Genomic DNA, 26,908 nt, shown 5'->3' with positions numbered 1-26,908 from the left:
GAGAATTGAGACATCGTAGGAAAGCTTTGTTTGTGGACAGATGTACTGCGCAGCCGTGCGAGGAGTGGCCAATTTTGTCCCGGCAGAGATTTTCCGATGCGAAATTGGCTGTTTGATTCGGGCCTGTCTCGCAGGAATGACCACGGCGCAAGCTGAACTAGTAGATACTACCGAGCCATCCGTATATACTTGAGTACGGTCACTATATTCGGCGTGGAGTAAGGACGGTGTCCGATGCTGAAGGGCCGGCATCGATAAGTCCGATTTCGTCGCTATCCCCGGAATGGAAGGCGCATGTATGGCTCCCGCAGACACCACAGCGCCGAGGATGGTTGTGCGCCGGAGTGAACAGTGATGGAACGGGCAACTGGTGGGCTGCTATAACCTTTAAAGGCGCAACGTGCGGTCTCTGCACCGGCACTGACGCAAGGTGACCCTGGGGAGTCCTTGTTAGACGACATATGTGGATACGCAGTGCCATCATCATCAGCCTGACTACGCCCACTGCAGGGCAAAGGCCTATCCCATGTCTCTCCAATTAACCCTGTCCTTTGCCAGCTGCTACCACCATATCCCCGCAAACTTCTTAATGTCATCTGCCCACCTAACTTTCTGCCGCCTCCTGCTACGTTTCCTTTATCTTCGAATGTGGTCAATTACTCTTAAGGACCAGCGGTTATCAATAGAAATGGTTGCAACCGTTGATATACTAGGAGGGAGACGCAGGCATGTGCGAAGGCCCTGACGTTGTACAGTGTGGAGGGTGCACAAATTCACAATTACATTCACTTTATTTCGGGTGTCTCACAGTGCAGAAAAAAAATGCGAGGACAAGGACTAAAAGCTGTTATGTAAGCAGCTTGACTGAGGCCCTTGGCCCTCTTGATGGTAGTAGAGAGCGGTTACAATCATAAATTGAAACGTAAAGGCATGCAATATTTCTACTTAATATCAATACGCGTAAAATTGAATTATCTCCTATTTACTGATCATAAATATTCACATTAATTTTTGCAGAAATTGCCGCACTACAGTAGAAAAATATGGGAAAATCATACTTCATACACATACGCACTAAAGCGCTGTACCCAGACAGTACACACATACATATCAAAAAATGTATACACTATACACAGAAAGTGTATGCAGCATGTACATAACTCATGAATAAAACCGAAAATGAACAAATACATTTGTACATTTTTTTCTTCATTCTGGAATGCACATCATTAATGTATTACTTCATACTCTTAAGTTTCTAAAATATTTAGCGAATGCGGGTCTTGATGATGTTTTTATGTATGTCCATGGCTTTAAATCTGTTTAATAATGCTGGCAAGCGGTGTTCTAATCTATTAAAACCGTTATTAGTAGGCGAAAAGGGGACTAGCCAAGTATTTTTATGTCTCATGTTGTAGGGAACTTCCAAAAATTATTTGAGATTGCACAACGAGAGAAAGCATGGATTTGATTTTGTCATCGAGTTTTTACACTTCATATTTAAGTTGAACTCGTATATATGTAGTGCAGGAAGTATATTAAATGTTTTCCATTGTCATTACCTCTGCGCCTCGGCCGCTCATCGCGGAGTCTCGGCCTCCATCGCAGGAGGTACCCCGGTTCTAGCGATTCGGCTCGCCTGGGGTCGGCTGGTAGCGCAGCTCGGCACATTAATCCGCCTGCACGGTCTTGATCTCCTGTGCTCCTGTGCTAATACCTCGAGGTTTGTAAAATCATGGCCCCGCAAATACGGCTTCAAGAGTGGATGGCACTGCCTGATCACAAGCGCGACCTGATCTCGGTCGGTTGCCGTCTGATCTGCCCTCGTCTAGAGCTCCTGAATTGCGCGTATGTACTCGAGGAGCCTGTCCTCTGGGTGTTGGGTACGCAACGCAAGCTCCTCCAGCATCCAGCGCTCGTAGTCTGCCGGCAGGAACTGGTGGTGGTGGTGAAAACATTTATTAAGAAGGGACAGGAGGTATGTTTGGATCAGCCCGTAAGGGACAGTTTCTCACAAGCACTAGGTGGAGGTCCCTAGTATGGCACCCCAGTGGCGGTGGCCGCCGCCCGGGCGCGCCCGACTAAGGCTTGTTGGGCCTGTAAGTCGTGGCAGCCGAGCAGTGCGCCCCCCCCCCCCCCCAGTCCTCCCGGGTTGGGTTGGCGATGGGAGGGTTGGAGAGGCAGGCCCACACCATGTGATAGGTGTCAGAAGACACTGCACTACAGTGTGGGCAGGTGCCGTTAAAGGAGGGGTCGAAATGTTTTAGTGCTGCCGGGCACAGAAATGTATTGGTGACAAGGCGGAGACGGAGCCGCTCATCCGCCTTCTTCAGGCCTTTACATGGGCGAGGGTAAAGGCAATGACTATTTTGATAGTAAGTAGTAATATCTTTGAATGTATAGAGCGGATTAAAATCGGGTTCCTGATCGGGTATCTTAAGAATAGCGCGTATCTTAAGAATAGTTCGAAAAAGAAGGCATATATTTTTAAAATACCAGAGAACTAAGAGTAATTATCACTTTGATAATCGGCGTGCAGTAACCCGCGAATACAAGCAAAATATAAAGGAAGTTAAGAGGCGCTATTTTGAAGATGTCGGCAGTAAAATAAAAACTAATGCTAAGGCGTTCTGGCAACATATGAAAGGCTAAGGAGCACAGCCAGCCGGCATCACCGAAATCATCTTCAATAATCAGTCATTATTAGACGACACTGAGGAGGCTATTTGTATAAATAACTACTTTCGTTCAGTATATTTACCAAAACAAATCTTTAGTCCATTATCCTACATAAGTTCAGTCCCGGCTACGAATTCAGTAGAGCTAAATGTGAATGAAATCAGAGCACTACTAAAAAACATTAATGATGGTAAGGCAGTTGGACCTGATGGAATTTCTTATAGAATCCTAAACAGATGTGCTGAACCGATTTCTGTTTATCTCTATGTAATCTACACCAAGTCTCTCTCTTCTGATACCCTTCCAGACGACTGGAAATGTGCACATGTTGTTCCCATTCATAAAGGTTGTTCAAGAAAGGATGTAGTTAACTATAGACCAATTTCTCTTACGTCCATACCCTGTAAAGTTTTGGAGCACATTCTATACACAGAGATAATAACACAGTTATTAACAAACAACTTAATGGCTTCACAACAACATGGTTTCCGTAAGGGGTTATCTTACACAACACAGCTGATTTAATTTTATCATGGCCTCGCATCATATATGGACAACAGCGGACAAATAGATTGCCTTTTCCTGGACTTTCACAAATCGTTTGATACTGTTTCCCACTCTTTACTTTTAAGTAAACTTGACACACTGAATATTGAACGTACAGTTCTCACCAGGATCGAAAACTATCTATCGACTCGCCCTCAATGCATGCTATTGAATGGTAAGCAATCTAGTTTTGTCGACGTTACATCGGGTGTCCCACAAGGCTCAGTTCTGGGCCACTTCTGTTTTTAGTTTACATAAATGATATCTGTGGAGGGTTCGGGTCTGATATACGGTTGTTTGCCGGTGATTGTGCTTTATACAGAAGAATTAGCAATGGATGGGATGTTGCCCAGTTACAAAGTGATTTATCATGTGTTCTTGAATGGTGCTCGAGATGTCAAATGCAGTTGAACAGCAAAAAGTTTGTTCATATCACCTTCGCACGTAAAAAAACGAACTTAACACCTCAGTACACCATCAACAACAATACAGTGATGCAAAAATCGCAGTATAAATATTTGGGTGTGACATTCTCGGCCGGTTGTTCTTGGAATGCTCATATTGACACGGTGGTCGCGAAGGCTGCAAAGACCCTAAACATTTTAGTACGAAATCTGGGTCACGTGCCGCCTCGCCTAAAATCAACTGCTTTTGTCACGTACGTTCGACCCATGCTCGAATACGCATTAGCGGTGTGGGACACATGGCAAATAACATTGTGCAATAAGCTTGAAAAAATTCACAACAGAGCCGCAAGGTTCGTCCTACGTCGATACTTCAGAGGTGATAGCTGCACCGACATGAAGAACGAATTAGGGTGGGAAAGCCTTTCTTCTCGAAGAAGGAAATTGCGCCTTAAACTGCTGTATCAAATATTTCATGATAAAACCGGCATTCAAAAGGAAATTATTTACACACCCCCATTATGTCTCTGCTCGTATTGATCATTGCTTTAAGATTTTGGAATACCGTTCGAGAACTAATATGTATGCAAATTCATTTTTGTGCGTTCTATCAGTGAATGGAATCGCCTTTCAGGTAAGCAAGTGTGCTGTATGAAAGAAGATGTGTTTTTTTCATCATTGTAACCCCCCCTGCTGTAACGCCTTCGGCTAAGTGGGGTAAAAACTGAATAAAGAATACAGAAATAAAGGGTGAGGAGGAGAAAACAGCCCGGTGAGAGAGCGCGCGGGCGGCTGCGTCTGCTGCCCCGTTTCCTGCCAACCCCTGATGAGCAGGGGCCCATATGAGGTAACGGTGTGCGGGGTCCGTATCCCGTATGCAATTTTGGTATATTCGATAGGCTAGGAAGGGAGTGCAGCCTTGTTCGACGTTCCGACAGGCCCCTCGCGAGTCGGTGATTATGTATTTTGAATCGGAATGTGAGGTCGCGAGAGCAATCGCGACCTCTTCTGCTTGTGTTGCACTGCTGGCTCTGAAGGTGAGGCCGTTAACTGTGTTGCTGTTGTGAACCATCGCGACCGTGTACCATCCCCCGTGGTGAGGACCGGAGGCGTCCACGTATTATACACCTGTTTTGTTGCCATAATGTCGGGCTAGGGCTTCCGCTCATGCCAAACGTCGACCATTATGGTCTTCATGTGACATGTTGGCTGGAAGAAGCCGCACGTGGAGGGCACGTCTCCACAGTTCTGGGATGGGAAACATGCCTTCCATTGCAGGGGTGAGTTGGATATGGAGTCGAGCAAGAAGGCGGCGACCCGACTCCGTTAGCGACAAGCGCGTGTACTGGTTTGTAAGGTGCGCCTCCCGGAGCTCCCGGAAAGTATTCACCACCCCAAGAGTCATAAGCCGGCTGTTTGAAGTAGTGATGGGGAGGTCAAGGGCACGCTTAATAATTTTGCGAAGGATGACCTCAAGCGCATCCTCCTCTTGCTTCCGTAGGTGGAGATAAGGAGTCGAATAGAGAATTCGACTGGTTAAAAAGGCATTTGCCAGCCGCAAGGCATCCTTACTTCGTAACCCCCCGCGTTTGTTGGAAACCCGGCTGACCATGCGGCCTACCTGGTTCCTCACCTTACGGAGTTTGGCCAATGTAGTGTCTGGCCATCTGTGTTTGTGGATGTAGAGTCCTAGTACCCGTACCTCGTCACTTTCGCGTATGAAACCACTCTCAAGAGAAAGAGAGATTTTAGTTGTGCACTTCTGTGAGAAGAACTCTAGTTTGGGCTAGTTGGTTCATGATTCAGGAGGAAAACGGCGCAAAAAAACGGGCACAAAAGAGACAAACACGACAGGACCAGCGCAAACTTGCAACTGAATTTTATTTCACACCAAACCCGCCTTTATGTAGGCCAACACGCCATAACATCCGTGTAATCACGCACAGGCAGTAGAAAAGATCACTGTAAGATAACTAACACATGAAGCGCGATATCAACCACGAAACATACTATCACGGCTAAAAAAAACAACAAATGTATAGCAAACAACACTAAAGCGGTCATGGCCAAGCAACTCTTAAACACCAAAAAATGATACACACTCATGAGTGATACGAGATGACAACAAGAAACGTGGAAAAAAAGGTGAAGAATGAAGTGTTAACACCAAAGTAGTGTCAAAGGTAAAAAAAAAAAAAGTTGAAATGGATGAAGAGTGCAAACTTTAAAATTGGAAACGAACAACCAGCAGCCACATGAACGATAACCGATGACCAACAAGAAACATGAAAAAGGATGAATGCGGAGCTCAGACCAAGGTCAGCGTCAAAGGTGTAAAAAAACGAGAACATAAATCCGCGAAAAGAACCGCACATCGTCCAAAAAATTGTCAAAAAAATTGCACCCAATGCCAAAGGGAAGAGCGTGCACAACAAAACAAAACGAAGAGCCTACAAAAAACTTTCTAGAAAAGTGTACTCCTCGTTGCTAAGCGTAACGGATGGCTTGCTGACGCATCTGCTCCCTTCTTTCCTGATGTAAAAGGCTTCGACCACCTCTCTCTCAAATCTGTCCTTCCCACTCCTCAAAAAAATAGTTTTCTCGAACTCCGGACGGCAACCCCTGCAGGCTTTGCAGTGATCCACTAAAAAGCTTCCTTCGTTATTCCGCAGATTCCGGCAGTGCTCGCTGGCGAGCTCATTAAAACAAGTTCACACGGTGCAGGACGCGGGTTGTTTACCAGATTCCCTTAAGTTGCGGTTTCAGCTACATTGGCCAAACTGGTCGGTGTTTTAATGAGCGCGCCAGCGAGCGCTGCCGGAATATGCGGAATAACTAAGGAAGCTTCCTAGTGGATCATTGCAAAGCCTGCAGGGGTTGCCGTCCGGAGTTCGAGAAAACTATTTTTTTGAGGAGTGGGAAGGACACATTTGAGAGAGAGGTGGTCGAAGCCTTTTACATCAGGAAAGAAGGGAGCAGATGCGTCAGCAAGCCATCCATTACGCTTAGCAACGAGGAGTACACTTTTCTAGAAAGTTTTTTGTAGGTTCTTCGGTTTGTTTTGTTGTGCACGCTCTTCCCTTTGGCATTGGGTGCAATTTTTTTGACAATTTTTTTGACGATGTGCGGTTCTTTGCGCGGATTTATGTTCTCGTTTTTTTTTACACCTCTCACGCCGACATTGGTCTGAGCTCCGCGTTCACCCTTTTTCATGTTTCTTGTTGGTCATCGGTTATCATTCATGTGGCTGCTGGTTGTTCGTTTCCAATTTTAAGGTTTGCACTCTTTATCCTTTTCAACTTTTTTTTTTTTACCTTTGACACTACTTTGGTGTTAACACTTCATTCTTCACCTTTTTTTCCACGTTCCTTGTTGGTCATCTCGTATCACTCATGAGTGTGCATCATTTTTGGTGTTTAAGAGTTCCTTGGCCATGACCGCTTTAGTGTTGTTTGCTATACATTTGTTGGGTTTTTTTTTTTTAGCCATGATAGTATGATACGTGGTTGCTATCGCCCTTCATGTGTTAGTTATCTTAGAGTGATCTTTTCTACTGCCTGTGCGTGATTACACGGATGTTACGGCGTGTTGGCTTACATAAAGGCGGGTTTGGTGCGAAATAAAATTCAGTTGCAAGTTGGCGCTGGTCCTGTCATGTTTGTCTCTTTCGTCCCCGTTTTTTTGCGCCGTTTTCCTCCTGAACTTCTGTGAGCGGCGGAGGTGCACAAATTCTGATTTTTGAGGGGAACATTGAAGACCGCAGCGGCTGGCGCAGCGGTCTACTATTGTCGCCGCTGTTTGCAGGCTGGTTTCAGTGTTTCCTGTGCTGCCCTGCGTGACCCATAGGGTGATGTCATCGGCGTACAGAGCGTGCTGCACGCCGGCGACACCATCCAGCTGTGCCGGCAGGTGCATCATAGCCAGATTGAAGAGCAGTGGGGAAAGTACCGCCCCTTGGGGTGGGGGGGGGGGGGGGGGGGGGTTCCCCGCGTGCCGAGTAGGTAAGGACCATGCTCTCTGTCTTGGATGTGGATGTAGGATTCACGATCCATTAAAAATTGGCTTATGTATTGGAATGTGTTGAGGGCACAGTCGGTCTGGCTTAGGTTAGTGAGTATGATCTCGTGTGTTACATTGTCAACTGCCCCTTTAAGATCCAAGGCGAGTACTACCCGGTCATTATGGGGCCATTCGAGGGGGTCAAGGACTTCCCGATTAAGTTGCAGGATTACATCCTATGCGGATCTGTGTGGGCGGAATCCGAACATGGTGCTCGCAAAGACGTGTTTGTGTTCAAGATATGCAGATAACCGATCCCGCATCATCGTCTCCATTATTTTGCCCACACAAGAGGTGAAAGAGGGGGGCGAAGGTTATCTGTGTCAACTGGTTTGCCTGCTTGAGGAATAAAAGTGACCAGAGGCATTTTCCAGTCAATTGGCAGGGGGGTGTCCCCGCGCCAAATTTCATTGATGTAGTAGAGGAGTGACTGGTATGCCAAGTCGGGCAGGTTCGTCAAAAGCCTGACGGTGACCTTATCCCGTCCTGGCGCAGTGACCCGTTTCATTTTGGCGAGAGCCGCCCGCAGATCATGGAGCTGGAAAGGTTGATCCAGCTCTGTGTTCTCCTTGCCTGCATAACAGCACGCAGATCCACGGGGGTCTTGGGCTGTATACAGATACTGGTCCCGAAGTTTCTGTGCCAGTTGAGTTGTGTTGCCAGGGAAAGCGTGCATGGCTCGCTGCAAATGTTTTTGTGTTTCGGTTCGTGTTTGGGTTGGGTAGATTAGGGCTCGAAAGAAGCGCCACGTGTTGCGGCTGGACATCTGTCGCAGGAACTGGGCGCGGAAGCGTTTTTTGAAGTCCGCCATCGACTGTGAGGTCGTCTGGCAGCGCCTCCATCGTGCCGCGCTCTCGGCGAGTGCTACAGGCAGGACCTGCCCTAGCATCACGTCATATGGGGCACCCAGAGCCGTCTGGTATCCTCGAGTTGTTGCAAAAACTCTAGGACTGATTTTGTGTCTGTGCGCCCAAAAAAAGAGAGGACCTCCAAAATATATCTGCGGACACGATGCTGTCGCTGATGCTACCGCTGCTGCGGGCTGGTTGGCGCCAGCCACCGAAACGACCTGACGGGCTAATGCGGCAAACGTCTCCGTTACTTGCCCTATTAGAGCCACCGCGTAGGGAATTTGCGCGGGCTCTGTCGCGTTCCTCGCCTTACTCCCGGCTGCCCCGGCATCCAAGGCCGCTGCTGAGATATCCTTCTTGGGAGGCATAATTAAGTTCAAATTGAGGGGACAAAGACGAGGTTCTACGCTGTGAGCGACTTTTTCCAGCACTCGTCAGCTGTGCGGTCGCACCGGCTATCGGCTCACGGCGACAACCGAACGGACAAAGGCATTCATGTACCAAAAAAAATCTATCTGCAACCACACGAAATATGCAATAGAAAACGCCCGAAATCTACTGAAACAACAAAAATTATCTAACGAAATAGAAAATACTGTTGAGAAGTGACTACCCCGCGGACATTCCACCTGGCCTACGCGCTAACCCTAGCGGTCCGGCGTGGCCTCAAAGAGCGCCTGCCACGAGTCTGTCTGCACGTTCCAAAATAGCCAGAGAAATCGTCCACATTGGTGCTAATTAAAGCCTCACGTTCGGCTCTAATATTTGTGGGCGATTCCTCTTCCCGAAGACGCCCAGACAGCGAGTCGTGCCAGGTCTTAGGAAAAAAGTGATTTATTCTCACATGGTGTCGCGGCAGGGGGGTCAGGTGTCGTCGTTGCAGGGGGTCTCCGGAACAGGAATCAAGAGGCCACCTCGGCGGACGCGCCCCCCTTAAATAGCCTCCACTATGTAGCCCTGTTCCCCTTCCCCACTCGGGAAAGGAAGGGTGGCCGAGGGTACCCGCGGGGAGAGGCGCGAGATTTGAGTGAGCGACCCCCGAGCGGGCCCTAGAAGCTTCCGCTTGTAGGGTTTATGGCTTATGCTGGTTTATCGACCCGAAGAAAGCTATCTCGCCTGTCTCTTTTTCATAAAATATACTAGCATAACACAACCTTGCGCTATCTTTGGGTTCAGCCACCGTCATACATTTCAACTCGCCGTGACCACAGCAGAAAAGGTACATATTCCACACTCAAATATGCTTGCATATTCATACTCGTTTATTCCTCGGACAAGCAATGACTGGAATAACGCATCAGGATCACTAGGAAGCATATCTGAAATTGAGAACTTTAAATCTGCATTACAAAGTTTATTTTCACAGCTGGTGCTCATATCATGGCTTTCATAGATGGCGTTCATATTCCCATTATGGCTGTTTGTTTATTAGGTACTGTATACCTTGTTTTATGTTTGTTTTCGTTGTCATATTTTTCTGAATTTATTAACACCGTTCCCGATTTCGAAATTTACCGTTCGTACCTTTGTTCTTTTTCATTCTTTTTGTGTGCTTACTTTTGATTTTGTACTGGTTTTACAGATTGTGTATATATTTTACTACTTTTTTGTGCACAATGTGTATGCCTCTGCATCCGCCCCTCCCCTCTATAATGTACGCTTGTACCCTCAGGGTATAATAAATAAATAAACGACCCAAATCTATTTTGGGCTATGAGGGACGCCGTAGTGAAGGGCTGCGTAAATTTCAACCACCTCGGGTGCATTAACGTGCACTGACATCGCACAGCACACGGGCCTCCAGATTTTTGCCCCCATCGAAATTCGAATGTCGCGGCCGGCATCGCAGCCGCGTCTCTCGGGTCAGCAGCCGAGCGACATAACCACTGAGCCACCGCGGCGGGAGCATCTGCTAGTAGTTTGCATCCACTGTTTTGTTGCAGTTTGTAACACAGCGCATGGTGATCTCGGCAGTGTGGCTGGCTGTTGTACGAAGGTGCTTGCATAGGAAATGATGGCAAGCTACTCGCCATCAACCGATTATTCCAGCGCGAAAGAACGACGACACGAAAGAGAACAAACAACACTGGACAGCTCCCGTCCTGTGCTGTGTGTTCTCTCTAGTGTCCTCGTTCCTTCACGCTGGAATAATCGGTTGATGGCAATAAGACCAAATTCATGATTCAGCTTTGCAAACGTGTAAGGACCAAGACGTCGTTGGTCCAACTGCCAAAACTTGCTATCGGTTTTTCAGTGGATCCATGCTTCGAGGTCGAAGTGTGGAATGTCGGTTTAGCAATCCGCACACTAAAAGCTTGTAGTGTAGCATAATATAGCTTTTGCTTTGGTTGCAACGTGGTCAAAGAAGGTTTGAAAAGAAAGGTAGTTATATGCTATTGTCCTTTATAGTCATATGTCACAAAATTCAGTGCATTTTTCAAAAAAAAAAAAACAGCGCCACTAGCCTTGTGTGTGTGGCTGCCCCCTCCACCACCGTTCGCCGACGCGACGCAAGGGGAATTGCGCCAGCCTTGACGTCGAACCTTTTCGAATGTCGGAGACGTTTCTACTCGATGTTGGCGGAGAGGGCGTAGCCTTGCGTGTGCTAAGAGATGGCCCCTCCCCCTTCACTCGCGCGTCGGCGGCGGCGCCGCACTAGAAATATCTCGAAGAATCTCGCAGCCAGTCTCAGCGCCTGACCAATGGGGACGCGCACTCGGCACGAGGAGGAGAAGGAGACTGCACAGCCGATACTGTGTGTATGTACGCGCCCGCCTTGGCGCGAAGAACAGACAGACTTACGAATTGGAAAAACAGCGCAATCAAAGACAAGACACAAGAGAAGGACAAAACACAGCGCTGGTGTTTTGTCCTTCTCTTGTGTCTCGTCTTTGATTGCGCTGTTTTTCCAATTCGTAAAACATGTACCAACCAGCCCGTATTTGCCCTCTTCTGGAACAGACAGACGTACAGCAAGCCTATATAAGAAGGACGTTGACCGCTGTCGACTAGCCCGAGCTGCCGTTTAAGCTTCAGTGAAGCGCGCCAGCTCGACTCCCGGGGCAACACCACTCGCCCAACCGCGGTTCAACGAGGCAGCGCGCGCCAATCTGCAGGACGGCACCGTCGTGAATCTCTGGTCGTCGGAGTGTCACAGTGCCCGGTGAACAAAACTGTGTTTTGTTTGTTTACCTCTCTCTTGTGTTAGTGCACTTTAGGATCAATAATTTTTTTGTATTGTAATCTCTCTCGAGTGTAACGTTGCAAGACTTGTATTGTTTTGTTAATCACTTTGTATGTGCTTGCACTACTGATTGTGAAATCCTCTGTATCCTCTCACTGCTGTATATAGTTCGCTTTGTTTGTGAATCTCTGGCTCCGACCCATTCTCTGGCTTGCGACCGGCGAAAGCTGGGAACCAAACGACCAAAAACCTCTTGTTACTTGGTAGCTGGCCTCCGCTGAGCTTGCCACGGTGAGCCGAGGGCATCTCTTTTGAGTCCGAGACTGCTACCCCCGCACGCTCTAAGGGTGTCTGGGAACGCACGCTAAAGTGCGCGAAGCGGTGACACCATATGCTACTGTTCTTCCGTGCTGCTCTTTACAGTCTTTTCCCATTCTCACTCGCTCCAAAGAGTTAGTCGCAGATTGTTGTTCACGGGTGTCGCGCTGGCTTGAAAGAAGCGCATAACAAAAAAAAAGGTAAACGTGCACACAGCCTTCGTCTACGAAAGTCAAGGCGCATTTTCCGTCATAACACCCAGTGAAAGGACCAATAAAGCAGGGCGCCTTCATTGTGCGTGCTCTTACTGATTCGTTGCACGCAGACGGAAGCCACCGCCGATGGTCGAGCCCATGCTTTGATTTGCTCACACCCTGCCGAAGGCGGGATAATTGCATCTGAGCTCGGGTGCTACCTTTCCACGCCCCGATTGCCATGCCCATTTACTTTTCCGTCTGTCCTTACATTCGGGGAAATGGGCTCCGTATTCGTGCGACCGTAACGGGCGCCTCTGTCTATCCAGTGTGGTTTTTCTCCGCCGACCAAGTTGTCCTTCCCGCACCACACGCTCGCGCCTGTCACGATGGAACTGCACCCAGACTGCAGCGTCGCCTGAGCGGCCGTTCGCCTTACACTTACACTCCTCCCTTACGCGGACGTCACTTACACCTGCTTCTTCTGCTGCGGCCAGGCGCGGCGCACACTCTAGGCGGAGGTTTCGAACTGGGCAACGAACTTCCCATCTTGTGAAGGAGTAGCGACTCTAACACAGAGGGCTTATTTCGTCTGGGCAGATGTGAGAGCGACGATAGTGACTAAAAGCTTTTGAGGAATTTCAATAGACCTTCGTCTTGGCTAGTTGACTGACTGAGACCCACTATCTTATGTCGGATGGTTCAGTGCTCTAGTTATTGGGAAACGAAGTTGGGAGGGAGGTTTTTACTAGTTGGTACATATCGTTTGGAAAAAGTTAGCGCAAACAAAATATAAATCGCATCAGAGAGGACGGCCACAAGCGTCTTTACCGTTCAGCCAGGTTTCGCAGTACGAACTGCGCATGGACAAAATACCACGAGGTCGAAAAATCATATCTCTCCGCTATTCGTTACGCTAAATATACGTTTTTCCACTCAGACGTACCCAATCTGTTAAAAAGTAACCCGAGAAAATTTTGGCAAGTCATAAACCCACATCATGAAACTGAGATAACACTCTCAGATGAGTCAGGTGTGGTCTTCACTGAAGCCGAGTGTGCCACCATCTTCAATGCTGCGTTCGCATCTGTATTTACTAACGAGACTGAAAGGCCTTTTACAATACTACATTCCCAGGTAGGTTGTCCTATGCCACCAGTCATTTTCTTGTCATCAGGTATTTCGTCCTTAATGGAAACTATGAAGCTTTCATCTTCATCCGGTATTGACAATGTTAACTCCAGGCTCCTGAAAAATACCACGGATATTTCTGCTGAATTTCTATGCTTACTTTTCTCACATTCACTCTCATCAGGACGAATGCCAGACAACTGGAAAGGTGGTAAGGTCGTTCCAGTCTTCAAATCAGGCAAGAAAGATTCACCTCTTAATTACCGACCCATTTCTCTTACAAGCGTACCCGCCAAACTCATGTAACAAGTCATTTACACAAACATCATGAGTTTCCTCGACTCTAACAACTTTTTTCATCTGTCACAACACGGTTTTAGAAAAGGTCACTCATGTGAAACACAGCTCGCTATTTCTCTTCATGATTTGCATGCTAATCTTGACACTAATCTGCAGACCGATGCCATCTTCCTAGATTATGCGAAAGCGTTCGACAAGGTACCACACGAACGATTACTACTGAAACTGTCGTACTTGCACTTGCCTAACGATATTTTAAAATGGATAGAAGAATTCCTCGCTAATCGCACGCTGTTGGTCACTATTAACGACCACAATTCTAACTGCATTCCTGTAACATCTGGTGTCCCTCAAGGCTCTGTACTCGGCCCACTTCTCTTTTTAATTTATATTAATGACTTGCCAAGCAACATAAACTAAAATTCGCATGTTCGCACATGACTGCGTCATTTACCGCTCAGTCACTACCATTAATGACCAAAATTCTCTCCAGGAGGACCTTAACCACATTCAGGAATGGTGTGACGTTTGGTTAATGGAACTTAACCCACATAAGTGTAAACGCATGTCTTTTCACCGCCGCCATAATCCCCTTTATTTCCCATACATGATTAGTAACGTCCCTGCACAGACTTGTCTATCATATAAGTATTTAGGTGTCACCTTGCGTAATGACTTGTCCTGGAGTGCACACATCACAAATGTTATCTCATCTGCTAATAGAACACTAGATGTTTTAGACGTCATCTCCGCCATGCCCGCGATCATGTAAAATTGCTAGCGTACAAAACACTTGTCAGATCAAAATTAGAATATGCCTCACCTATTTGGAGCCCGCATCATGCGTACCTCATCAACGCACTTGAAGCAGTACAAAACAGAGCAGCCAGATTCATTCAATCTTCATATTCCTACGACATCAGTGTGTCAGGGTTGAAAGATAAATCAGGGTTATCACTCCTCTCAGTTCGTCGTCGCATCGCCAGCCTTTGTTTATTCTACAAATTTTACCACAGTTTACTTTCCTCCCCGCCCTACATCTCATCGCACATCTCATCGCACTTGTCATCCTTTCCAAGTTTCTCGACCACGTGCCCACACGGTTACTTTTGCAGCCTCATTTTTCCCCCGTACCATTGTGGACTGGAACGACCTTCCCAGAGACATTGCAGTCGTCATGTTCTCCGCGGCCTTCGCTGATAATCTTCATGCTCATTTGTCATCGTGTTAACACTTGCCGCCAACGAATATTGTACCCACCCCTTATGTAATGCCCCTCAAAGGGCCTTTAAGGAAAATAAATGAAATGAAATGAAATGAAATAACGTCGCCCCCTCTACTGTGATTCGTCCTTTGTTCGCGCTCAACTCTTTTCTGATCGTCTGAAACCCGCGCTGATCTTCTTGGCAGGGAAGTGCGAAAAAGCACTGGCGTGTTATCTACAGCGATTAGACATCACAAGACGTCGTCAATTTAGTGAACTCGCAGGCACCCATAAACGCAGCACTGGTGTCGTCAGCAAAATGATCCGAGTCTTCTCAAGAATCCTGCCTGTTAGTTTGGCGTGTGGGGACCTGACATGTTCATCGACTGTCAGGCGCAATTATTCAGCACATAGGAAAACAAAATCAAGTCACTACGATTCGAATGCAGCACTTGAAAACCTAGTGCAGGCAACAATCAGCGGGTCGTTAGATGACTGTAGTGAACACTGAAACTGATCCGAAATATTGTCAGACCATTTTCAGTTTGCCAACGCGGTATTTGTACCAGCTAAGAGCCCAATATCATTGCTTTGATATGCGATTTCTTTTGGCCCAATGTGTCCCGCATTATCTGATTGGGCACCCGCCGCTGACACAGCGCTGCGACCATGACCGCACATGATGCGCAGTCGGAAGCTGGGAGAGTGACACTATGTCCCTTAGTGATTAGCGCAGAGGGCACAGCAAAGAAAGCAAGGAGTGAAGCAAAGTTTAATAAAAACTTCACATTCGATTGTAGGGCAGAGGATCGGACATTACTGGCAACATATGGATGCAGGAGCATACAGAAATCGAGTTAACACACGAGAAAACACAGAACTGCCTGTTGCCTATTACGCGTTCCGATTTACTTACGACATGGCCGATGTGCGTGTCCCATTGCATATTTTCCTGAAATCTAGCAGGAAATGGAAATACGAAAATATCTCTTGCCACATATTGGTAACCGACCTGTGGGGTTTTTTTTTATTATTATTAGTCAGTACAACCCTAAATGTCCTCAGTTTAGGGTATTACATAAGGTGAACCGTGAGCACACCAACATAAAACAAAAAAGGAAAATGCAACGAGGTAAAAAAATATGTACACAGATGCTAAGCTATGAGGTCAACGTACATTAGAGCTGCCTTCAAAGTACATTCAAGAGAACAAGTACAGCGCTTGATGTTAGCGTTAGGTTTTTGACACACTCTACTGCCAGTCGCTGCACGCGCCCTTGATTTGGCTCTTCTGGATCCACAAAAATTCCGCTCTGCGTTCTTGGAGTGCCACACCCTTAAAACCGGTCTTTGTTTTTAATAGTGAAATGACCATTTAAGGAAATTCAACTGAGCTCTGAAATGCGCATGAGACGCCAATGTCATGCAACTCTAACAGTTCCTTCCTTGTCATGGTGATGTAATCAGTCGTCTTAATGTGACAACAAAATCTGGCAACTATGTGTTGTGTTCTCAACTGTGGTGGCAACTCGGTGGGCAAAATCGAGAGTAGTCTTCGTCTAGACTGTGTATAATTCCGTTGATCTCGACCTGCTTCATCCGCTGCTGTAGCTCGAATGCAGAACTGTTGTTACTGAGGGGAGTGTTACGCTTTCTAAGCTCGTTTTGTCCACATCCAGAAGTGCGAAATTTCAGCGCAGCTCTTCTACCATGACTTTTACAAATTCAGCATTTTGTTCCAAATTATCCGTCTGCTTTTTTTTTTTTTTTATGGCGGGAATGTCGATTACGGAGGAGCAGAATTTTGTCACCAGTGTGTTTAGGAGGTTACGGGAAAGCTTAACTCCTCTACCCAGTTTGAATACAAGTTGATCAATTTTTTACGAATTCGCCAGTAGTAGGCATGGTTCAGTAATTACATAGAATATGCACGTCACAAAGTATGCGACTGATTTGAACAAGACAGTAGTAAAAATAGCGAGCTAGTCACCATCATCATTATCATCAGCCTGACTACTCCCACTATTTGGCTATTATGGGCAGGTAAAAAATACAGTGAATATACGAAGGCTAGCCGCCACTACAAAGGCAACGACTGAGACGGCACATGCTGCGCTGTCGCCGCTGCTGTCAATCATGTAATTATTTAGGCTCACCTGCTTAATCCAAGGAGGAATGGCAGCGGACGTCATTATGGGAAACGGTCGTTAAAAGCCAGAACTGTCTAGTCGGACACTTTCCCAGCAGGCGCCGCTGATGTCTTTGTTAGTACGACTGCTTTCAGAGATCCTTCCTAGCGGTTTCGCGCACCTGAGTTATCGTTACGACGACGACGATCAAAAGAGAGCATGTTTGAAATCTGTTTCCGCATCACTCATAAATCGAGTCTTTTTTTTTTCATTTTTCTGTTCGCTTTTTTCAAGACAACCTCCGGCGCTAGCGGCTTGCGGTTCTGATGGAACGCTGTGGTCGTCTGTTTCGTTGTCATTAGCTTGTTGTGGGACGGCAGAATGCGGCAGGCACACCATGATTTTCTTCTTTGAGAAACACGGTTAGAACACAGGTGCAGAATATGAGAAAGAAAGAACTTCTTATTTCGTCCTTCCTCTCGAGTGTTGTTGTGCCATTAATGCCCAGGTATATCTGTTGTCCACGCTTTCTATTTCCTTTTTGCGCGGTGCGTTCAAACTCTGTACAGTATATGCCACACTTAGAGGGAACAAGGCCACCGCTCTTCTCTCTGAGCTGTCGTGTTCCGTCTAATTATGACAAACACTGTACATTGCGAGTGAAATAACAGAATATTTAAGCTATCAATACAAACGCTTTTGAAAGTTAGTACGAATAAAACAGTTTTTACTCACGTTGTTAAGGGCGAGCACAGTAAGATTTTGAGCCTTTGCATGCATTTTCGTTAGTCCTGGTGAGGGGAAAAAGTTTGGGGTAGACAGGGCTTACAGTGTTATTATGCTGAATACTTGTCGTTCTGGGTAGTTCATAACTTTTCTTTAGAATTGCTATCCGCAACCAGTGCGAAATGTTTACATTCACCAATGTGCAATGTGCTCAGATGAATTTCTCATCTTCACGAGCGTGCCATCCCGTTCTAGTCGCCAGGAATGAACAGGAAAGTTAGGTTGGCGCTTTTTTAATGGTTTAGACTCTCGAACTGTAACTACCGAGAAACACAAAAGGAAAAATATTTTACAGCGGCAGCGCAAAGCACCAAGTAAAATTTTATTGATTTCTTCCTGAGCGCAGGGAAAAGCCATAGCAGCCGCGAAGTGCATGAGCTCAGCCTTTTGATATCAGTGTTCCTCGAAGTTTCTTGATGTCTTATACTGCGCCCTTTGGGTGTTCTGAAATGCACGACTTGCGCTGACGCCGGAATTCTCCCCCTTCGCAGCTGACGCGTGGCCTGACCATCCTGGGCTACTACCTCATGGTGACCGCACCGCGCTACGAGAACACGCGGCTCCACAAGAAGGACGAGAAGGCGCTCATCAGTGAGTGTGCCGCCCTCCGCATGAGGGTGCTCCGGCCACGTAGAGCAGGCAGGGTCGGTAGTGAGCATTCGTACCGTCAGGGCACGTGTTTGGGTGGTCCTCGAGCATGGAGGAAGTAAAGAACTAAGGAGAGGCCCTGACGTCACTTTTTGTGAAGCCGCCTTCCAACCGGAAGTTGGCTCGGCTCTCCTCACTATTTTCTTTCTCCACCGAGCTACGGGGCGGGGTTCGCGCGCGGCTCGCAAGCGCTTCGTAAAAGAAAGGTATCAAAAAAACCGCGCCGCTCGCCGCTACACTCCTACACCTCCCTCCCCGTAAACACGCACCTAAACACAAACCGGCGCACAGGTGCGGTGAACCTTTTCCGACGCCAGGCGAAGAAAGACGACATTGCGCGCCGCTTATAGCTCAGCTCACCATCCTTCTCGAGCTACCGTACACCCGCCGTGTGGCCTTCGAAACGCCGCTCAGCATCGCCGAGAGCGGCTTCATGTTTCTGTACTGTTTGGTGAGGTGCGAAAGTTCGCTTATCAAAACAATCAACGCTTCTTCGCGTGTCGAAGCGCGGTTCCGGAGTGCCACCTTTTCGCGAGATTCATTTCAATGCATCGATCGCTCCGCGTAAAGACACCAAGGTTGACGAACAAAATATCAAATGAGCGGTTATTTGCTGCATTTAAAATCAATCTTAGATGCGTGCGTAACGTCACGACGCCAGGCATGTAGACTTTAACACGCAAGGCCGAACACACCGTGCCGAAAGCCCGTCCACCGCCACCGAGAAACACTCGGGCCCCTAGCAACAACGACGCTAACGACGCCGTAAGCCGTTGCTAGTGGCCCGAGTTTTCTTAGCAACAACGACAACGTTGCTAGTGGCCCGACTTTTTAAGCCTAAATTTTGACGTCACTTCCGCCACATTCTCGTCAATGCATTGGGAATACGAAGGGCCTCTCCTTAGTTTTCCTTCCTCCATGTCCTCGAGTCCGTGTTTGAAGACGTAGAGTACGTCTTCTTTTCGATGTGGACTGAAAACAACGGTAATGACATCCCAACTCAGAATCACAGACATCTATATTTTATTTTTATTTTTCTGGTATGATCGGCTACAGGCCTGTTAGCAAATTAAAAAATTGTTTCTTCTTCTAGCGACTAGAGCACATATACCGAAAACAAAAACTTCCTAAAACTAAGAAAGTACTTTTTTTTCTCGTTCGCCATACGACCGTATGACTTCGAGATTTGTGATAGCAGTGAGATATGGTCAAATTCATATTCACCGTGGTGTTTAGACTGCAGCGGTGTTTACATAGCTACGTGCATAGCCTCCTTTATACTTTCTGTGCCTGTCAACTCCGCGCTCCGCGGCCGTCGTCGCCGCTCCTCCTCCCTTGAGAAGTTACGCCGCTGGCTGCCGAGAGATGGCGACACCGACGTTGGGGCAACCTCGCGAGGCGAGTGCCGGGTGCGCTGTGTTGCACAGCAGCCCGGATAGCCACGTGCTGTTGGTCTGTCGTTGTTATGTGGGCTGTTTTGCAGTGTTTGCAGTTGTGCAGTGCTTTTTTAAAGCTTTGATTATTGCCACGTCTTGAAAACCATCCGCACTCAGTTCCTTGCACGCGACCTTGGAAAGAAAGGAGAGGTTTCGTCATCTCACTTGAAGAAACTCTACGAGATGTAAGAAAGATTGGATTGTAAAACCTGTGAGGAGTCTAACCAGAAAACATGTTTTTTCGAACAATATTGAATAAATGAACGTCTAACGAGCTGTCCAAGTTTTTTTCTCCAGACGTTATCATCTATTCTGGAGTTTTCGAAAGAGCACGCAGGACAGAGCTGCCATACATCATTTGCCTATGCGGAATCAACAATACTGATTATGAAGAGCATCCATCGATGGATGGATGCACGACACCAGCAACAAGTGCCAACATATCAAGCAAAATTTCCCTGACGTCAGGCACTTTGACGACAAAAAATTATTCTAGGCTGGAATGGCTGGAAGTTACATTTCCGCTATATATCGACCAACTAAAGAAAGATGCAACTTATCCTCGTGCCTTTTTCACAGCCGAAACGCACGAGGCCCTTGCGCTCACTACTTACTCGACTGCTTGCTGCATTCGCTATCTGTTAGCTGAGGAGAAGTTCTTTTTTGTACTAAAGCGGAAATTCAACAGTGACCCAATTGAAGCGCTGTTTGGAACCCTGAGGCGGTCACTGGGATGCAACGACCAACTTGACGTGCGGTCGGTATTCTCAGGACTAGAAAAAGTCTTGAGAACGGGAATTGCCGCGACATCTGAACACAGCAACGTACTATATCATAAGAGTCACCACAGCACTGGACTTAGGACTGCAGGGCTATGTGCACTTGGGAGGAGCGATGAGCTTCCAGAGGCTGCTTTGGAAGTCTTGGGACGCTTAGACGTGCAGCATGTCCCTGCTTCTCTACCTACATTACAGCTGTCGGCCACGTTCTATGTAGGTGGCTACATCGCTCGTGTGATAAGTGTACATATTGAATGTGAGCAGTGTTGTTTACTCACAACCAAGCCACCTACTAGTAACCCATTCGAGCAGTTCACCCGAGAACAGGACCGTGGTGGGCTGCTTTACCCATCTGAAGAATTACTCTGTCTTAGGCTGCGGCTGTTTGTGGAGACAAGCTTAAAAGAAAACCCATGACTTCAAAATCCATTGAAAAACCGGACCGATGCAGCTGTTACAGCCATCTGTAAATCAAGGTTGCTGAAGTGCCTTGTCAGTGACGGCAGTCACCGTGAACATTTTTCTCTACTTGTGGCAACTAGATTCGTCAGACCACTGCTGGTGAACTACCCCATCTTCGATAACAGACAAGAATGTATAAGCCGCTGTTTCGGCAGAAGCCACTCTCACGAAAAGTCATGAAGCTGTAAAAGTAGTAACTCTTGCAGCACAGCTGCTGTTGTGAAATGTGTAAATAAATGCTGGTGCCTTTCTTCTTAAATTTTGTCTTAGCGCAGCGTCGACTAGGATTGTAACTGTTCTATTACCATTGACGCTAGCGGAGCAGTCATGCGGTTCTTCTAGCCATGTCCACATATCTTGAAACTGCATCACATAACATGTCATAGCGTTGGTGCTACCGGCTAACAACTAACGTGATCACTTGGTATGCTTAGAGGATGTCGGCCTTACAAGTAAATATAATGAACATGTACGATTCATGCTTAGTAGCAGTTATCCCGCGAGCGAATAACAGCGCTCCCATCCTCGCGCCGGCATTCGCACCGGTGCGCCTCGACACCTACGTCAGTGGCGCCCTCAGAGGGGGGAGCGGCAGCGCCGCGCAACTTTACCCGACGGCGCCGCTCCATAGTTCGCGCGGCGCGTTGACAGGCACAGAGTATAAAGGAGGCTATGCTACGTGGTGTTTAGCCCGCACACCTATAGCTTTTGATGGTAAAATTATTCCAGCAAGGCAGCAAGTTTAACAAGCAGGTTACATGTCGGAAGTGCGAACGGGTAACGAATTCGGAAGAAGCCTAGTTGAAAAGATCTAGGCAGCAGACGACAAAGAATATGTTTGCACATCGTGTGTGCTGAATACGTGATTGGAACCCATGACACGTGTAAGGACTCTCAGAGCTATAGTCAGTAGCTGTCAAAAAGCAGAACTTAAGTGAAGGCTGGATGTAGCAGAGAAAAACAAACATATAGCAGTGTGGTGGCGTTATGCGGGGTTTCACGACTAAATGACGTATTGGCTACGTGGAACGCCGCAGTGGAGGCGCCAGATTAACTTAGGCCACCTGGGTGTCTTTTACGTGCGCTGACAGCGCACAGCACGCGAGCATTTTAGCATTTCGCCTACTCGAAATGCGGCCGCCGCGTCCGAAATTCAAACAAGAGTATGTCAGAAAGTGTCCACTGTCGGGGCCACCAAATGGCAAAGACAAAAGAGGCAGGGTTTCCTGGACAGAGACAAGCAGCAGGAAGAAGTTATGAGTGAGGGCGAGACTTTGCAAGAGCTCATCGCAGAGAGCTGCTCGAGAAGGTGCGGCGCAGCGATAATGGAGATGATGGAAGGAGATAGGATGGTCGCACTGAACATGATGCCAGGTAGGACGGCAAACGTAGGACGAAAAAAAGCACTAAAGTAAATTGTCATACAATGCAGCAAGGTGGAACCTTGCTGTGTATGGCTGAACTATGTGTTAGACGAACGTGACAGCAGAGTAAAACGCCAGGATAACAATGAAATTTTTGGAACTAGCTAGCAAAATTGCGCTCACAGCAAACGGCAAGTGCTGTGATTTCTTCTTAGGTTTTTTTATGAGTTTGACATTATTCTCTTGATTCATTGCAGCTGAATTCGCGTTCTCCTTTTCTTTCCTTTTATAATGCATGGTAACATTGGTCCAATATTTTCCAGCGTCCTTTTTGTACGCATTCAACTGTGAAGGTACAACAAACTCACTCCTGTAAAACTCCCGACAGAGTTTGTTGGAAAAAAGGGCAAAAAAAGACAATGACAACACCGCAGATCTTGGCTGACAGTTGTGTCCTGATTGTCTTCTTTGCGCTGTTTCCAAGCAACAAAAGCCAACTAGCACAAACCAAGCTTTCTTTTCGTTAAAAGATTGGCAGTATCTTGAGCTAAATCAATAAAAATGTTCATTGGGACGGCAAGACCAACAAAATAGTCAGTGGGAAGAATAAGAAAAAAAACAAAAAAATCTGGGTAATTTTTATGCATTCAATTCCGTGATCTTGTCTCCCATTTTTGTGTTATCTTTTGTAATGTTTGACTTATTACGAAAAGTACATTCATTAGCTTGCAAACAGTTTACCCTCTTCTCTTATCCCACCTTACTTAACCCTAGCAAATTCACCGCCGGGGTTATGTTCCATGTCTGTAAGGCGATAACAACAACAGGATCATCTACATAAACATGCAAGTAGCAAAAAGAAAGCGATATGATTCGAAACTAAAGAACATCTTTGTGAGACGCACCTCTGGGATTTCGACAGATTCATTGTCTGCCGAAAGTTACATGTGGGAAGTAGAGCAGAAAAACAACGAAAAAGAAATTCAGGGAGTTTATTTGCTGACACTTCAAGAGAGGAATTGGCAGAGAGTAAAACCAAAGTGTAAAAGCAAGACCTCAGTGTCGGGCACAGTTTTTGGACAAGGGGCCTGACTCCTAATAGTCTGTTGATGGTATGGGAGTAATTGTAAGTTTGAAAAGTAAGACCTTATGTAGTGCCTTAACTATGATATAAAGCAGTTTACGGACAAGGGCATGGAAGCTCTGGATGAATTGGCAAAAGAGAACGACAAGTTACTCCTGAAACTTTGTGAGCACCACAGTCTCTTTATCCTGAACAGAGAGGCAATAAAAAATCATATTGCAATTCCGAAACAGAGAGTTGAGTACATGCCAAACCCGCTAATAAGGAAATAGACGAAGGAGGAGCGTACTGGTTAGCAAGCGGTCGTTAACTTACTGGTCTTCGAAAGATTACTGTGGAAACACTAAGTGGAAAAATAAATTTAAACGACCAGCAATTAGCGCTAATGCAGCAAGCATCGAAGAAGAAATGACTGACTTCTATGTAGGATTATATTGCTGCGAATATTTGTAGTATTTGTTGCTCATTCTTCAAAGCTTCCGGCACGCTGCTTTATCGCTTTGTGATGCAAGACGCGACCAGATTTATCTCGATTGATCGCATCCAGGCGGAGCCGATTCTGCGTTGTGCCAGAATGTTCTAGTAACTTTGCGCGCTTTAGCTCGAAAGTTAGCTATCAGCTTCAAAAAGAGCCCGGCCGAAAGCGGCGGGCATTCTGTTCGACGATCGCCGAGTACGCTTGTTCTTACGCCCCCGCCGGGTGAGTCAGTTCTTTGCGGGCGGAAGTCAGCCCGAATAAAGAGCTTTGTTTGGAAGCCATTCTCGCCGTCTTCCTGCTCGCCGGACTGCAGTCACCACTACGTGGCATCTGGTGGAGGCGCTGACCTGTCATCCTGCTATGCCCCTCACGATGGAACCTGGTGCACATCCAACGCCCGTCGTGCTTCGCCAGCCCCGTGATCCACCGACTTTCCATAGAGAACCAAACAATGTCGAAGGCTGGCTGGAGTACGACCGTGCAGCAGCGCTGAACACCTGGCATGACAGCGCCAAGCTTCGAAACTTCTATTTTGCATTGCACGGTCCTGCCACAAACGTGGTTTGAAAACCACGAATCATCCCACACGACCTCAGCGACCTTCAAGAAGCAGCTAGTGGGTACATTTAACAACGTCGTGCGGAAAGAAAGAACGGAGGTCCTGCTACAGTCCCGAATTCAAGTGCCAAACGAGACTGCGTGTGGAAGAAATGAAACGCATTTTTAGGCGTGCCAACCCTGACATGACAGAAGAAAAGGAGCTCACCTCCCTGATGCATGGCGTAAAGGAGCAACTGCTCGCCGGCCTGATCTGGAATCCTCCAAAAACCATCGCCGAGTTTGTAGTCGAAGCTTCTACCCTCTAAAAGACCCCTGATGCATACTGGTCCTGACGCCTGATGGTCAAGCCATGCCCTACGCCGCCGCACTACGCAGTCCTGCTCCCCGACGAGACACCCCAAGCCCTCTGCGACAGAAACCAGCTCTACAAGTACGACGGTCCCTAGCTACCGCATGCCCACCTAACGAGCAACGCAACGGCTCTAGGAAATGCGACGAGTGGAGGACCCCCAACAACCGGCCACTGTGTTTCCATTGTGGCCATGCCGGCACATACTTCGCCACTGCCCGTACAGCCGCATTGGCCTACGGGGTTTTGCCATCGACGCCCCACGACCGCTCGCCGGCCAGAGACAACGGGAAATCGAAGACTACCTGCGCAGAAAGGAGTACGTGTCGTCAAGCCGTCTGTCCCGCTCCCCGTCGCCGTCCACCGCATGATTTGCATCTCCAAGCCGCAGCTACGCCGCGGCTGTCCGAGGAAGGTCCCCTAGCCTCCGTAGGGGAAACTAAACAAAGCAACCTGTGGAGGTCAGGTTGCTTGCCGAGGAAACGACGAAGATCCTCCCGCCGCTCCGCCGTATGAAGACGCTGCACCCACTACGCCTATGCCGCATACAAACAGGGGCTCAACCAAGACGCTATCCGACTTCACAATGACGCCGACTCCCTGTCACGAGCCCCTATAAATGCATCACCGCCGGACAACAATGAGAACGCCTTCCTGGGACCCCTCAGGTAGAGCTGTTTTCCACAGCAGCAATGCTCATACCCCGACCTAAAAACGCCTCGTCGACTACTTGGAAAGCAAGGTTTCTCACCCCCCGCCTCGTTCAAGCGAGGATTGTCTTCGTTCTGTGTACAGAATGATGCTCGTGAAGAACTTCGCAGCGAACAAAACAGCCTATCTCCTTGTTGTACCTGCAAGTCTGCACGATGAAGTTCTTCAGGCTTCACACGACGAGCCAACAGCTGGATATCTCGGGTTTTCTAGCACCCTCCGCCGCATTCAAGACAAGTATTACTTGCCCTGACTGTCTGCCGATTGCGCACACTATGTGACCACAAGTTGTCAATGACGTCAGTCTGAAGCATTATTATGTACGCTAAAGGACGCTGTGTTTCCACCCTTGGTGTTTATTTTTACACAGTTCGTTTTATTCGGCTGTAGTCGCCTTATGTTTTAAAGCATACGATCGATGCGTCTTTGAGAAATGAGTAATGCCGCGAATCTTTGTAGTGTTTGTTTTTTCATTCTTCAAATCTTCAAAGTTGTTTTATTTTGACTGCAGAGAGAGGTGGCGCACGGCCGCAACGGTGTCATTCTTCCAAAGTAGAAGGCAAGGTGCAGATTTCCGCACCGATGTCACCTATGTGACAGATCTTCGTGACTCGATCGGTTACATGAAGCAGCCACTAGCAGGTCGCCTTCAGTGGGTGGCCTAAATGCTTTTTGCGAAGTCGCAAGGCTGGCGGTTTAGCGAGCGTGAGTTGTGTGACGGCGGTCGTACCAGAAACCTTGCGCATGATAATGAACGCTTTTCGTAGTGACTACGGCTGGTCTGTGACATATCGTCTGAATCGTGGCAACATCGGATGTGAGCGCGACAACTAGCAGAGACGGCTTCTCGTAAAAGGTGAGGTAAGGTCGTAGCGATAAGAACCACATTCCGTAACTGGCGAATGGGCGTCAGAGGGGCAGCTAGTAATGGGAGGACTGGGGAAAAAAGGCGAGAACATTGAAAGAAAGTTTCTCTTGTTTTTCCCCAGTAATGGAAAAGAGGAAAAGAATGGGCTTTCTAGACAGCACCTAAATGAGGTATTGCACAATTATACCCGCTCTCCACATTCAGACTGTGATCGACAGCTGTGTAAAAAAATAAAAGCAAGGGCGCTTCATTAATTTGTGTGTGCAAGTGCGCGCCCGCGCGCGCGCGTGTGTGTGTGCGTGTGTGTGTGTGTGTGTGTGTGTGTGTGTGTGTGTGTGTGTGTGTGTGCGCGCGCGTGCGTGTGTGTGTGCGTGTGCGTGTGC

The 26,908-nt window shown here is 47.5% G+C and overlaps 1 protein-coding gene across 1 annotated transcript in view; it reads left to right on the top strand.

Annotated features, from left to right (window-relative positions):
- The window catches only part of LOC149360949 (uncharacterized), a 196,994-nt gene that overhangs the window by 133,827 nt on the left and 36,259 nt on the right, over positions 1-26,908 (top strand). Inside the window, exon 3 of the mRNA XM_089569426.1 lies at positions 18,277-18,376. Coding sequence (XP_089425552.1) covers positions 18,277-18,376 — 100 coding nt within the window. The remainder of the gene's footprint in view (positions 1-18,276; positions 18,377-26,908) is intronic.

This window comes from Amblyomma mixtum, chromosome 2, assembly GCF_055824585.1.
Source record: "Amblyomma mixtum isolate Tamu chromosome 2, ASM5582458v1, whole genome shotgun sequence".
Taxonomy (NCBI): domain Eukaryota; kingdom Metazoa; phylum Arthropoda; class Arachnida; order Ixodida; family Ixodidae; genus Amblyomma; species Amblyomma mixtum.
This window is presented reverse-complemented; position numbering and strand designations above follow the sequence as displayed.